This window comes from Phragmites australis, chromosome 17 (genome assembly GCF_958298935.1).
Source record: "Phragmites australis chromosome 17, lpPhrAust1.1, whole genome shotgun sequence".
NCBI lineage: Eukaryota > Viridiplantae > Streptophyta > Magnoliopsida > Poales > Poaceae > Phragmites > Phragmites australis.
The window spans coordinates 29266117-29281968 of record NC_084937.1 but is presented as its reverse complement, the minus strand read 5'-3'; the positions used below and the strand labels follow the sequence as shown (position 1 = coordinate 29281968).

The 15852-nt window shown below is 41.0% G+C and overlaps 2 protein-coding genes and 1 pseudogene across 3 annotated transcripts; 2 read left to right on the top strand and 1 right to left on the bottom strand.

Annotated features, from left to right (window-relative positions):
* The first annotated feature begins 3487 nt into the window (after positions 1-3487).
* On the top strand, positions 3488-4148 carry LOC133897957 (LYR motif-containing protein At3g19508). Its single transcript, XM_062338792.1, has 2 exons — positions 3488-3744; positions 3813-4148. The coding sequence occupies exons 1-2, from the start codon at positions 3553-3555 to the stop codon at positions 3873-3875; spliced, it is 255 nt and encodes an 84-aa protein (XP_062194776.1). The 5' UTR covers positions 3488-3552; the 3' UTR covers positions 3876-4148.
* Positions 4149-5286: 1138 nt separating this feature from the next.
* Positions 5287-7349, bottom strand: LOC133896732 (uncharacterized). 2 transcript variants are annotated; one of them, XM_062337336.1, is made up of 4 exons: positions 7209-7349; positions 6948-7054; positions 6372-6484; positions 5287-5547 (listed from the first exon to the last, which is right to left on the bottom strand). In XM_062337336.1, the coding sequence occupies exons 2-4, from the start codon at positions 7039-7041 to the stop codon at positions 5470-5472; spliced, it is 285 nt and encodes a 94-aa protein (XP_062193320.1). In that variant the 5' UTR covers positions 7042-7054; positions 7209-7349; the 3' UTR covers positions 5287-5469. The 2 variants fall into 2 exon arrangements, with proteins under 2 accessions (XP_062193320.1, XP_062193319.1); XM_062337335.1 differs by having other exon boundaries at positions 7135-7324.
* On the top strand, positions 7308-15667 carry LOC133897072 (cleavage and polyadenylation specificity factor subunit 2-like; annotated as a pseudogene).
* Positions 15668-15852: the final 185 nt, after the last annotated feature.

The window sequence follows — 15852 nt, the reverse complement described above, 5'->3', positions numbered from 1 at the left end:
CTTCCGAATCAAAAGATCATCTTTTTTTCTCCCCCCCCCCCCCAACCTTCGAGTTGTGGAGTTCCCCTTTGTAGCTTTACCTTTTTTTCAATAAAATGCTCCAATGGCTATGTTTGAACTCCACCACCATTAGCAATCTAGCAATTTGGTGCTGGCAGATGTATAAGGTAATCCGTAGCAAAACTTGAGGAGTTCCTCGCTCTAGTATCTGCCTGCTTCCTTATTATACATCATGTTCTGCTATAGTTTCAGATTTTGAGCTAGTTTCCGATTCAGTTTGCAAGACCGCAGACAAATCAGTTCTGAGTTTGAAAATTAACTCCGATCCATGGGTCTACTAGGTCTAGCCGTGTAGGATGGATGGATTGTGGAATGAGATGCCTAGCAGGAGCCAACATGATTCCTGCGTATTGCAGTACCTTCTGTTTTTCATCCTTCAGTTCATGGCACACTAGCTAGATAGTTAAAAGATGACTACTGTATGAGATGAAGATCACCTATCTGTGTAGGAGTGTTTATTGTAACTAACTGCCCGTAATATATATATATTGCTCACTACCGAGTACCGACTACCTACCTGGATAAAGTTTCTTTGAGAGCATTGCAGGTGAATGAACGAGGTATGAAAGAATTTGTGTGGTTTGATGTGTAATTACTTTCTGAAGCCAAGCCATGCAGAACAACTCCTGAAACATAGAGCAGACGGCGGTGGCAGTGGTTAAGACAGTATATTTCTGGGTGCAGGTAAGCTTCGCGAATCGAAAATTCTGATTCCTTGTTGATGCGATCTCCTCCAGACATTTTGAGCTATCATGCATGTCATGTATAACTGAATACTAGCTAGTATGCGATCATGGTAACCAGAAATTGAGAAAATTATGGAACTCTCACAATAGGCGCGGCTCCCAAGGTCCTAATAGTATTTTTCGGTGAAGGAATAACGCTTGAGTAAAAAACGAACTTGTTTGAGTCGATTGAACTAAACTAAGGGGATGACAAATTTTACTATGTGATCATGCTCTCTATTTTTAGTTCTTTTCAGCATGCGATGATCTGGGATGAACATGCGTTCCTAGGGATCTATGGTTAAAACCTACACATGCTAGTATGAACAGGCATTGCCTACTTGATCTATGGTTAAAACCTACATATGCTAGTTGCTTGTTCATTCACTCTCTTATAAAAAAACATCTAATCTAGAACACACCTTGCTATATGGTGATGATGCTAGATGATGATGTTTGATTGCTCTTGATGAATCCTTCAACCTTCCCCTTCCCCTCTTGCTCTCCTTCATGGTGCCATGCTGAGGTTAGCCATGATCTTGAGCAAGAAGAAGATGAGCTCATCTTGGTCTTGCCCTGGCCCTAATGGCATTAGGCTTGCTATGGTGGCCTCCTCTCCTATTTATAGATGCAAATGCTCATGATTTCCTATTGTTCTAAAATACATTTGGCTAATATTGCATGGCTTAGATGTTAAGCAATGTGATACCTTACATGTTGAGGTGTTACCTTGCATGGATTTAGGATTTGGTAAATTGTCACCTAATCGGGTGGGTGGCAATTGCCAATTGGAGGTATTATGGTCATTTTCGGTTGGTGGTATTTTTGTGATTTTTGGTGAACTTGGAGGCTATTTATGGTGTACGAAATCTTACTGATTTTTTAATTGGAAATGTGGTATGTCTGCATTTGAACCATTGGCAAATAATTAATATTTGCAATATGGTCCTTGGCTTGGTTGGTTTGTTATTCTCTAGAACTTGATGGGCTTTTCTGCAAAGTTGCGTGGCTTGGAAAACAAAGGACTTGGAATTGAACTTTTGGAATATTTACTAAAATGCCATAAATGTTTAGTTGTGAGCTAATTAATACTCATAATAAATACTCTAGGAAATAGCTGGGTTTTAGGTCAGATAGGTTAGTGTTCCCTCTAAAGAGCTGCAACGAGCTCACAACTACCATTTAGTTAGGGATGAAAATAGAACGGTAAAATCTCGAACATATCGATATTGTTTTCTGGATTTTTCTGATCATTTCCAATTTCTCTATAACTTATATAAAACTTGACCGATTCTGAATCAATGAATACGAAAATAAAAATAAAAAACAATCTAGCCTGATTTTCGACCATATTTTCAAAATACTATATTTCACTGGAATTTTCCGAGTAAACTCCAAATAATTTCTATTTTTTCAGACTTAGAACATTCTAATTTTTATAGGCTTCGACTCCATACTAGGTAAGATGCTTAAAATAGTAAGATGGTCAGTTGCACCTTAGTCATTTTATAATTTTTTATATAATAAATATGTTCTTTGTAATTTTCTCGTTGTAGTATATTTTGTGGTACTTATGAAACAGTTTTACATTGTGGTATCAATATATTGAATGGATTATAAATTATCTAGTGTGAATATATTATATCTTATATGGTTGAGTTAAGACTTATTCGAGTACTCAAGTTAAGACTTGTGTTGTTGTATGGACGAGTTATGAGTTATATCATTGTATGACTGAGTTAAGATTTAAACGTATCTCGTTGGTTATATGGACACTTGCCGTTTGAGTCATGTTCTATGGGGCGGTGTTTCTGATCTAAACTATCAGTTCCCGACCGTAATTGACATGTTTCTGTTACGATGTTCGTTTTCCAAGATTCCGATACTCCGACATCATCATTTCCGATTTCGATTCTGAGAATAAATGTGAAAGTGATTTAGGATATTTTTTATCATTTTTGACCGTTTTCATACCTACATTTAGCATGAAGAACAAAATAGAATTATAGATATGTTACTGCCAGTATCGTGGCACGTCTAGCGCGTTCACAACATCGCGTGAACGTCCAGTTCAATGATAATATATAGTTAAAAACCTGCGGGGCGCCTTCCGCCATTCCTCGAAATGGGAGCAAATTTGAAACAGAAGAAAATGGAAACAAGCTTGGTAAGGCAAATTTAACTATTATGATCATCGCTTGTGCAAATCTCAAAGAAAATCAAGAGGAAAAGGGTGGGAAGACAAATTGAAGTTGTGCGAATCTCAAAGAAAATGATGAGGACATGGGGTGAACGGAGGAGTTTACTGCATCTCGAATTGAATCTTGTCCCCTTGCTCAACAACCTAACCTAAGAGCAGCTCCAGCAGCATCGACCGCCTCGCCATCCGACGACAGCACCGTGAGAACATAGAAAGCAAGCTAGCTTGTGTGCACGTGTGTTTATTTTCCCATTTTATTTCATAATTCTATTTGATGATCTAAACTCTTTTCTTTTTTTTGCGAAGATGATGATCTAAACTCTGCCTGCAGTTCAAACCAATTTTTGTGGTAACAACTCGCAGGATCCCATTTTGACAAGTTGCACGTAAAAAGATTGAGCCAGATTTGAAAAAATTTATTCAAAATGGACAATTGTTCAACTTTCACTGAAATTTTAAAGGTTCAAATTGACTTCCTAAAATTCTGGAAAATTCACCACAGATCTTCATCTCGCCTCTGCCTGCTCTAAGCCCACGCAGTTCTTCAGCAGCAAGGGTGGGCGGGCGATGTCCAACGCGGGTCTGCGCGCGTACCGGGAGGTGCTGCGCCTGGTGCGGCGGCTGCCGGTGGAGACGCGTCCGTACTACGCCAAGTACGCCCGCGAGAACTTCGTCAACTACCGCGAGCTCTCCGCCGATGACGACCTCGCCGCCCTCCTCCGACGCGCGCACACTCACTCCGCATGGGTCCTCTCCAAGGTATGGTTGCTTCGCTTCTCAACCTTACTTGCTTCCATGTCGATGATCTCACACGACACGACTTGCAGTACTCGATCGACGCGGGGGAGGCGGCGGCGCGGCTCAAGGAGCTCTGCGGTTGCCACACCTGACCTGACCTGACCGGGCAGTGAGCGACAAGACAGACACTCCCGATGCACACGCCAGGTGTTCGACGATATGCTGCTCTTCACTTTAGGCTTGAGTTTGGTTTTAGAGTCTTGAATAATTTTTCAGTCTTCATTTATATTTTCTTTTGTCCGTCTAGTTTGGTCCCAATCGACCCGACGTTATGGGGGAATAAGTTGCGCGAACATTGTGCTTGATGCATCATCATCTCCTCTGCCATAACCCTTTTCAATTCAACTTTGCCCAGATTCCAATTTGCCAATGCTTGCTGCTGCCAACAATATTCATGCGTATGTATATCTCTGTTACACGAAAATCCTAGATGGTTTGCTAGTTTCTGCTGCAACTAGGGATGCACTGGTCTTGAGATATTTGGATATCCTACTGTGCACGTAGGCCAAGGTGATGGAGGTGCTTCTTTCAGCAGCAAACTGAGACACTCCCTCCTTGTACTGCTTGCTTTATCCTTCATGTTGGTAGCAATGACCCATGCGTCATCGTCATCCTGGCGGTTGCCCTTCAAGTTGATGTTGTTGGAATGGACTACGCAGTCCTCCAGGGAAATGTGGCAGGAATCCAACCATCTTTGAGATTTAGCTGTCCTTCCAGTGAACAAAGTCCGAGCAAGGCCCCTAAGCAAGGCTTGTTGGTGATATATCTTAAAGGTGATTATATATGCAGATTAGATCTACAAGTAAGATTTAATATAATTAAAGATCTATTAAGATTTAGAGTCATAATAGACTTTAATATAATTAAAGGTTCATTAACGTATTAACGTACTCTATAAAAGAGGAGGCAAGAGCCGTGATGCATGAGTTGATTCAACCACCAAAACTTTTACCGTCACCTCTTCCTGAACTCCCTGCGAAACTCTAATCGGTCACATGGTGCTAGCATATTAGCGTTCGATGTTCTCAAGGACACGGTACACGTGGTCAGAGCAGGTTGAGGACATACACGACGTTAGATCAATCTACTTTAACTCTTCTTCCGTTACACTGCGCATCTAGCGATAACAATTTATGATTCTCTACTCACATGATTTCTTAATTTAATGCAGTAGAAATTTTTTGTTTGCTAATGTAGCGTACCCATTCCCTAACAAGACTTACTCCTCTCCACGCACAGCACATCGCAGAAGAGGTCAATGGTGAAAGTCGTGGCCGTAGTACGTGCTCCTGCAGCTGTTGGTTCAGCGACATGGTCCACCGGGTTTTCTTCTTGGAGTTGAGGAAAGTTTCCTCCTGCTGCTCCTCGGATGCCCTACGGAGTCCGGAAACAATGTAGAGTTATTTCTTCACCTCCGTTGCCGCTGCTGATGAGGATACCAATGCGAGCCAACCCCATGCCATGCATTTACAGAATGATCACATAAACGGATGTGAGACGTACTAGAGTACAATGTTACAATTCATACAATGTCATATACGAGTACATGTGTCACACCTCGGTGCAACGTTTGCTTGCATTTATCATTTTACTGCAAAACAAACAATTACTAGCTCCTATAAAAAACAATTACTAGCTAGTAGGCAATGGCAAAGAGTTCTCTGAAAACAAGCTAGTCTCCTGAATCTACTTCTTCCTACGTTTAGAGGTCTTCATCATCAGCGATCTTGCTTCTTCGGGCATTTTGGCCTCCACATATTGTTCCTGTGAATCATTTTTGCATTTGAGACGCCTCATTATGAAGAAAAAAATTTGTCAGGACTACCAAACGAAAGCAATTTCTGCCTACGATTTCTACTGTAAAGCAATAGCATATAATTCCTCCAGGAAGCTAGTTACAATTAATGATTCTTTTTTTATATAACTGGTACAGCTCATGATATCTAAGCTGTTTTGAGAAGTAACAGGACAGAGGAAAACAAGGATACAAAGATGAACTGCTAAACAAACAAGTAACATGAAAAAGGGAAAAAACTGATGCGAGGAGAAATTGCTAGCTCAAATAAAAAAAAATGCTAAGTAGATAAAAAGATGCCAAAGAAATTGGGAAACTAGCTAGCAAGTATGCCTTAATTAATGAATGAATACCACTAAAAGCACATAAGAGTCTTGCACACTTAATTTTCTTTTGTCACAGAGAGAACATTTGCCTAATTGCTGCCATTGCTGCACTCCCATCGCATTACACAGTTCTTATCCTTTTTAAAAGGTTTAGGCCTAGCCTTTTTTGCTACAGTCCCAAGAAAAGAAGAACAATATTTGTTTCACAGCTCAATGACTCCAATCAAATTTCGAAGGAATTGCAGCATAACTGACTCATGCAAAACCGAGTAGCATTTAGCGACTTAGGTGCCGAAGGAGGGCCAGATTCTAATGAATCAATTCTGTCAACGCTAATCTGAATTGAGAATAACTTCAATTTCTTGTGTTGCTACTGCAGAAGAATGAGGACTTGAATTACAGTGCTGAGCAATACAGAGGGAGACTGAGCTCTACATCTGAGATTTTGGAAGATGAAGGATACAGACCTCCTCCCACTTTCTCTGAAGCTGCAGAAGTTCTTTACAAGATGCTATACACTCAGCATGGTAAGCAGCAGCCAATTCTTTGATCAAGGCCTTTCTTTTGATTATTCCAATCACTTGAAAACATCACGAAATTAAGGTGTCAGAAGGCTGCAAGATTGACAGGCTACGCCAAAAGCATAGCTTTGAGACATCAGCAATTGACAAACTAAAGGTTTGGTGGATGTTCTTTTCCAGATAATGCCTAATAGAACAGAGCTTCAGTAAAAGAACATCGTCCCAAACGGTATGGTACCATAATATGGTCTAGAAAAGTCATTCTGAACTTGATCCTAGTACCATAAATAAATTTCCTTTTTTTCGAGAATGTCAGAAAATAATTTTCTCAAGTGTAAGCATATTCCCCGTGAATTCCCAATTTAATTCGTGCCCTCATTCAGAATCATGATTTCCTACGGGCAAACTAGTAACCAACCAAACTCCCCTGGAGCTAGAGAGACATCATGGGCAAACTAGTAACCAACCAAGAACACGAAATACAGAATCGAAGTAAAGGCGGTGGAGAGGAGATGTCCTTACTCCGGCTAGGATCGAACTGCTGCTGCCCCTCAGGCTTCGCCCCATTGGCCGCCGGTTCGTCGCTTCCGCCAGCAGCAGCAGCTGCGCCTTGCATCGGAAGCAAGCAGCTGTGGGAAGAGATGGCGCGAGTTAGCTAGGGTTTTGCCTAGATCCAACCAGAAACACACCACGAGGACTTGGACCCAACCACAAAATATTTGTGAGGAAAGGAGGCCACGCCGGAGTAGAGAAGCTTGGGTTCCTCGGGGGTCTCGCACGCACCTATGGCTCCTTTTGTTTCGTGGTGGCCGGCGGCGGCGGCGACGACGGAGTCGAGGGAACACGAGAGACCGAGCTATTGAAAGGGGGGCTCGATGCACGATGATGAGTCATATGGATATGGGCCCAACCCAACTTAACTCGGCCCGGCCCGGCCCGGCCCGACCCAGCTATGCAGGTGACTGTTGGCGATAACTATCACTGACTACGTCCACGATCACAACAGCCACAACTCGCTTCTCACGGTCTCATCCACAAGACTAGGAGTTAGTTAGACCAAGTTCGTCCCGTCCTCTGTTCCTGCTGTACTGGTATAAATAAAATTATATGAGTAATTATACAGATACAATTGAGTTGTCCTCGCCATCGACGACTTCCGCTTCTTTCTCGACTGCGGCTGGACCAACCTCTGGGACCCCTTCCAACTCCAACCCCTCGCCAAGTACACTCCCCTATCCCGTAGGCTGCTACTTACATCAATTGCGTGCCATGGTCTTATGTTTCATCTTGTGTGCCTAACGTCTAGTATATATATATATATATATATATATATATATATATATATATATATATATATATATATATATATATATATATATATATATATATATATATATATATATATATATATATATATATATATATATATATATATATATATATATATATATATATATATGTGTGTGTTTAGTTCTACTTGTTGCTTTCTTGAAAGAGGATGCTAGCATGTGAGTTTTTGATAATGTGAAAAAGTATAACTCCCCCGTGTTAACTTTGGCCTAGCTCCTTGTATGCCACCATGCCAATTGTTAATGGATAGCGCTCCTGCTACTTGTATACTTATCCTTCATTTTCCTGGCAGATAAATTGGATTTGTTGATTTGCAATATTACATGGATTTTAGTAACAATTATTTAATCAATTTTCTGCGCAATCCAGCAGACATTTCTTTCTCTAGGATTTTTAATGTCCTCTGGCTACTTAAGATGCTTCAGTTCGTCAGGTTGTCTCTTGTCTGCTCATGAATTCAGCAGGCAGTTCAAAAGCATTTGTTATCCATCTGTTTTACCTTGCACATCTTACAAATTCAAGGATTCCTCCTCCTCCCTGTTTCTTTCCAAAACCCTCGCACAATAGTTGAGTAAAGGAAATACTTTCCATCACTGCATAATGCATATATGCCATTGCCGTCAGTATGCATGTTATTGCTATCATCCAAGCAAATTGAATAGCATTTTTGACTTACACTCATAAGAGCACTTTATAACTTTCAGGGTTGCACCAACAATAGATGCTGTGCTTCTGTCACATCCTGACATCACGCATCTAGGAGCTTTGCCCTATGCTATGAAACATCTTGGACTCTCCGCACCAGTATATGCAACAGAACCTGTGTTTAGACTTGGCCTTTTGACCATGTATGATCATTTTCTATCTAGATGGGTGGCCTTTTGACCATGTATGATCATTTTCTATCTAGATGGGTAAGCTTCTTTGCGTCCTTTATTTTCTAAATATACACTTTTCAAACACATCCATTTCCGATTATGTCGGTGTATCAGGAACCAGGGGTCCCTGAGTCCTGAGACCGGGCCGGTCATCTGCCACATGTCATCATCCCGTGAGATCCCCCCCTGCAGGATGAGAAGAGCTTAAGTTCCGGGAGAAGGTGCTCGGGGCCGCAGCCTCTGGTTTTCGAGCACCCCAGTCCCTCGATGACCCGCAGAGTCAAAGTACCGGAAAGAAAGTACTCGGAAGGGTTCCCACTTACCCCCGAGTACCGTAGTCCCCCGATGATCCAGACAGCCAAGTGCTCGGGAGAGAGTGCTCGGGTTCGGGGTTGCACGTGGCAGCCCCTGAGGACTCGGTTCCCCGAAGGACCTACCGAAGTGCTCGGAGGAGAGTGCTCGGGGCTGCACGTGGCAGCCCCCGAGCACTTGGTTCCCCGAAGGTTCGCGCAAGATCGCCCGACGATCCGAAGGGTCCCATCGGCGGGGTGTCAGCCAGTCAAAGGTCCAATGCCGCATTTAATAGGCACGCGCGGCCTGACATCCTGACATTCTCAGCTGCCCACGCCCTAGTGTCAGACCCTGCCATACTTTGGCAGGGGGACGTGGGTCCATTAAATGCACGGGTCCCGTCCCGTATCATCCGGGTGCCTCGGGATAACGTTGCCAGGATCGAAGCGCTCCTCCTGCCACCCTGCCTTGACAGAAGAACAAGACAGGGTGGGCGCACCGGGCGCCTCTATGGCTGCCCGGTGGGCCCTCTTAATGGCACCAGAGGATGTCCACAGTGGCGGGTGGTCGGATGCGCGCCGCATTTTTCCACCGCCCCTGTCACTTCGCCAAGACGGAATGATGACGCCTTTCTCCGTGGCGTCTTGGCACTCGCGCCCCCTCTTTCCCATTCAGGATAAGTCGAGGTCGGCGCGCCTATAAAAGGAAAGGATGAAGAACAAAAAAGAAAAGAGAGAGGACGAGGCAAAGAAGCAAGAAAAGAGATCAGACCAGACGATACAGCACAAACAAGAGACATAGAAGAAGCGCGACGAACACAGTAGAACAAGAACATCACAAACAAGCTCGAGTAGAGCTAGAACACGGGAGCCTCAAGCTCTCTGTAGGCGACACACCCTTGTAACTAAATACATCCTTGAAGAATTCCCTTCAAGGAAAGATATTGCACTCACACAGGAGTAGGGTGTTACGCCCCCGTGCGGCCCGAACCTGTCTAAACCCCGGTGCATCTATCTCTTTTGCACTAGGTCGATCATCCTCCACCACCACCAGCCGTTGCATTTATTTCCGTTTTCATTTATTTCCCGGACGAGCTCGTTCAGGATCATCCCCCGGCCGAATCTTTAAAAAGGGGTCTCTCGGGATCCCTGCGACAGGTTAGCACACGATCTCCCCCCTCCCTACCAATTAAAAAGAAAGGCGGACTCCATTTTGTACTTTATATTTGTTCACATTCACAGTAGACCCTTACTACTTTTAATCTCTCTTTTGCAGCAAGTTTCAGACTTTGATTTGTTTAATTTGGATGATGTTGATGTTGCATTCCAAAATGTTGTGAGATTAAAATACTCACAAAATTACCTTCTGAATGGTCAGTAAGATCTTGCTGAATAGATCATTTAGCATGCTACACTGCATTGCTCACATACTGTTTCTTGGCAAATAAAGGAGAAGGAATAGTTATTACTCCACATGTGGCTGGGCATCTTTTGGGGGGCACAGTATGGAAGATAACAAAAGATGGGGAGGATGTCGTGTATGTTGTTGACTTCAACCATCGGAAATAGATGTTAGATCCTCTCCCGTGCATTTCCTGTACAAATTTAGTGTTCTCTTTAGCATAAACAGCTAACACTAATGTATTTTTTTTTCCAGGCATTTGAATGGTACCGTTCTTGGATCCTTCGTGCGGCCAGCTGTTTTGATAACTGATGCTTACAATACTTTGAACAATTAGAGCTACAAAAAGCAGCAACATCAAGATTTCATTGATAGAGCACTCAGCAGTAGACTTTGCTTTCATTATTCTGTCTCTTTAGATTTTTTGCAATCCCAGTAGTATTCCTAAGTGCTAACTGTCATTGTTACAGGATATGCCATTTTGCCTTACATTTTTTCCCCTTTTCTGATCAGGCCTTAAGTAACACATACAAATTATGAATGTGCACAGTGTTTACTGCCCCAAATTTGTGACACTTGGATAAATTATTGGTGTTACTTATTTACTTTTGTTATCTCATGGGTATGTTTGATGGTTGAATGTTTTATCCATCCATGATGACCTATTTTGCATTTGTTAGAGCTGGTATTAATAGATATCCAAAATGATAATTACGATTTGGTTTTTTATATGTTCTACCCTTGGGTTATCTAAGTGCTGTCACATTTCATACAGATGCCTTAGTTAAAGTTCTGGCAAGTGGTGGAAGTGTGTTACTTCCTGTTGATACAGCTGGTAGAGTGTTGGAAATTATTTTGATATTGGACGAGGTGAAATCTTAAATCTTATTTTTGGACTCTGTATTCTTGTTGTTTCAAGAACGTGCTAACCTTTTGTCTTGATATGTTGCAGTACTGGAAGCAATGGGGTTTGACGTACCCTATCTACTTTCTGACAAATGTTTCTACAAGTACCATTGATTATGTCAAGTGTTTTCTTGAATGGATGAGTGATTCAATCTCTATATATTTCGGACAAGATAGAGCCAATGCCTTCTTATTAAAGTATGAACTCAAATATCAATAAGTGCTAATTAAACCTTTATTTGGTACTCTTTGTGCCTGTGTTCACTATGCAAGTTTGAAGATTATTCCGTTCCCGTACTTGCATCTCATAAAGTCACAGTTTCATTTTGTCTCATTTGAGTTGTTCTGTTTTGAGAATACTATCATTTGATCCATTTCAAGCACCTTTTTAATCAAGGCCGCACTTCAGATTTTGGGTATTTATGTCAAGTGAACAGTTTTTTTACAAGTTGAAATCCATCTGATTCTATCATCAACAACTTTAGATGTTTCTACATTGCAGACATGTTACACTGATAATTAACAAAGAAGAGCTTAAGAAATTGGGAGATGCTCTAAAGGTTAGTAACATATTTCTCTGCTCTCTACCATATTGTTGGAACCTTGAAGTTAACAAATATTTAGTAGGTGGTTCTGGCATCCACAGCAAGTTTGGAGGTTGGCTTTTCTCATGACATATTTGTTGAAATGGCAAAGGAAGCAAAGAATACAATGCTCTTTACTGAGAAGGGACAGGTACATTCCTTTGTGCAGTCTATAAGTCTATAAGTCTATATTGATGAGTTACTCTTGCCATCAATCTTAATATGTTTTTCAGTAGCTACAATCCGAAATGACTGGGCAGGAACTATTTAGGCTTCTATAAGTTATGACTGCTGAGTGTTGTCAGGGCTTGTCCAAACTTCAGGTATCAAAAGATGAAATTTTTGTTCTTTAAAAGTGAAGAGAACACGAAATGAGGGAGCCAAGGGTTTTAGTAAACTAGATGCTAACTATAACTTTCATAACTTATGGAGCATAAGGCAAATGATTATAAAATCTCACTTCCATAAAGTTACCAGTCTTTTTACCTTAATGTTCTTTTGGCATCACATATATATATATATATATATATAGGAAAACTAGTATGTACTCCTGGGTGTATGTACTCCCACCTCTCATATACCACTTGTACACGTGTGTTATACTTCTTTATCACTTTAAATATACTTCATTAGTAATTATAAGATACTACAATACAAATCCCACGAATTTTTTTATGAAATTCCATGATTTTTATCTTAATTTGCGTATATACTTCTTTTATGTATAAAAAAGAGTATATAGCAAAAATAAAAGGCTAACATTGAATTTTTTTTCATACAACTCATATTGGAGTATCTTAGAATTAGTATTAGAGTATACTAAAAATGATAAAAGAGTATAAAGTGTTTGTTTAGGTGGTATATTGCATATGGGAGTACATACTCCTAGGAGTATAGAATAGGTGTCCTATATATATATATATATATATATATATATATATATATATATATATGTTTCTATACAACTATCTGAATAGATAATATTTGCTGTCCAGTTTGGGACACTTGCTCGCATGCTTCAAGTGGACCCACCCCCTAAAGCTGTGAAGATCACTACGAGCAAGCGAATTCCTTTGGTGGGTGATGAGATAAAAGCTTACGAAGAGGAACGGGAACGGATAAAAAAAGAAAAAGCGCTAAAGGCTAGCCTCACCAAAGAAGAGGAACTGAAGGTTTCTCATGGATCGAATGCAAAGGCTTCTGATCCAATGGTCATTGACGCAAGCTCATCTCGTAAATCCTCCGATGGTGTAAGATGGCTACATATTTTTGTGAACTTTGCTAGTCAATCTCCCTCAGAACTTACCACACATGCAATCTTTAATATGATGTGTCTTCTGATAACCACTTCTAGAGTACACTTATTGTTTCTCTGACTCCTTTCTCCTTTTTCTTTTCTGCCTACTTTATTCATTGACCTGATCAAGTTCAATATCCCCTTTTATGATTGTTAATTATATTGAAGAAGCAAAGACACTGCCTATGTTAACATATCTGTTGTTCCATTTAGTTTCTCCAAACTGATTTTATATTGTAAAGTCTTTACTATCTAATATGATATAGTATATGTAGTTGACTATCCTTCTTTACTTTGTGGTCTATCTGGTTCACATTTCGGTCGGAACATCGATATTATCATTGATGGATTTATCCCTCCATCAACCAGTTTTGCTCCAATTTTTCCTTTCTTTGAAAGTACTGCTGAATGGGATGACTTTGGTGGGTCATCAATCCTGATGATTATATGATGGAACAAGAAGAGATGGATAATACTCTGATGCTTGTAAGTTTGCTTATGCACTCACTATTACTCGAGTTTTGACTATTGAGCATTTGTAAATGGCCTGGCCATCATATATAGTGTTCTAATTCATTCTTACGTGAGTTGCATGGTTCTGATGAATTATGCCTCAGTCGTTCCTTCGGAGCATATTAGCTAATTTTGTGCCTTCCTTCGTGACAACTGAAAGAAGCTTTAAATGATAATTGGAAATACATTGTTGCCACTTCAGACTAATAAGACGAAACTCTCTGTTATTCATGCTAGGTTCTTAAGTGCATGTCCTTTTTTTTTCAGGGTCCTGGAGATGGCTTGGACGGTAAGATTGATGAGGGCTCAGCACGCCTGCTCCTTGATTCAACACCCTCAAAACTTGTTTCCAACAAGATGACTGTAAGTTTTTTCTCTCTTTGTTTTCTTCATTAGTTTCTGCATCAGTTGCAGAGTTAGCTGTATGTCTATATCCAGATTTAAATTTTACATGTGTTCTAGTATACTTACCTTTTCTTCAGGTTCAAGTGAAATGCTCATTGGCGTATATGGACTTTGAAGGTCGCTCTGATGAGCGTTCTGTAAAATCAGTTATTGCTCACGTGTCTCCACTGAAACTTGTATGTAACTTTACTTGGGAATATTCTTTCTTATAGTTTGCATGGTTTAAATTTTACAATTTTGACCATTGATTTCTCCTTTTTGTGGAGTATATTCTTTTTGCGCATATGTAGTTTATCCTTTTCCATAGTTAAATATGTTTTGGGATTCTCCCCAAGCCCATGTATTACTCGTGGTACTGTCACCAAAGAGATAGTAGATTATGTCAATCTAGTACATTTCTATTCATTTCAATAGGGTTGACATGGCACCACATAGCTTTATTTCGATTACAAGTGTCTGTTGCTTCTTGTTTCGATTTAGTTAGAACAAGATTTGAGTGACCTGCAATTTTTATGCTTGTGGACAGTGGTTGCCCTGTATGCAGAAAATTGTTGTCTCGTACTGAAGCGTGTATGATTTTTTGCAGGTTTTGGTGCATGGATCAGCGGAAGCTACTGAACATTTGAAAATGCCTTGTGCAAAGAATTCAGACTGGCATGTTTATGCTCCTCAGATTGAGGAAACAATTGATGTAACATCAGATTTATGTGCCTATAAGGTTTGCATGTAAACTGCAAACTCTCTTTAATTACTAAGTAGAACCTTGCTTAGGAATTAGGAGTTCATGAAGGTCAGGCATCCTTTTTTCTAGGGAAAGGCATTCTAATATATTAATGTGCTACATCTTATCTAATGGCTGGAACAAGTAGAGGCAAAGCTGAATAGCATTCATTTGCCAACCACTTAAATTCTCTTTAGTTACCTTCAAAAGAAAATTAGTTATGCACCATCGTGATCTTCTTTTGGGCAGCAATAAGACCAAGGCCAAGGGATTTCCTCCACGGCCAGATTCTCGTTGTGAAGGGATACCCGTTCCCTTCAGCGTTCCCAACGGTTTTTCTTCACGGTTCCCTTCACGACGGGATTTCCAGAGTCATTCCCTTCAGAACGGGATTCTCTCTCATTTCCCTTCGCGGTTCGCTTCGAAGGAAAGCTGATGGAGATGAGAGAAAATAAAGGGAATAAGAACAGGAAAGGGAATCGGAAAGAGAACGAAATGAAAGAAATATGGTTGGAATAGTCTAAGAACCTTGTGTATATGTCATTGTTTATTAAGCTAGGAGCCTGAGTTCCTGACATAACCTTATTATCTGCCATATGTATATTATCGGGCCGTGACGCTGTCGGTGCCGGACGCGCGGGCGCCGCCGCCGTACAGCACGTTCAGCGGCGACGAGCGCCGCCACTACCGTGGGGTCCAGGCAGGCAGCGGAAGAACTGGAACGACCTGATCGAGCAGGTGTTCGACAGGGACGAGGACAGCCGCATGGTCTTCGTTGTCTCCTTAGACGCAGCCCCATCTGATGTAGATTCTTCGTTTTGTTTTGTTTTGTTCCCAGCAGTAGAGCTACAACTTCTTTTGTGCTATTAGTTGTTCAGTATAATTATTTATTCATAGCTAGCATAGTATGGCATGAGCTTGGTGCAGTCAGTCAGTGTGAGTAGGGCACTGGAACAATCAAAGGAGAAAGCAGGCTAGTATAAGTTATGTTTGGTAAGGTCAGGCAAGAAACATAGAAATACCTGTGAGCAGAATCACATTTGATCATAAACAAGCCTGAGTATTCAGATTTCAGAAGTCT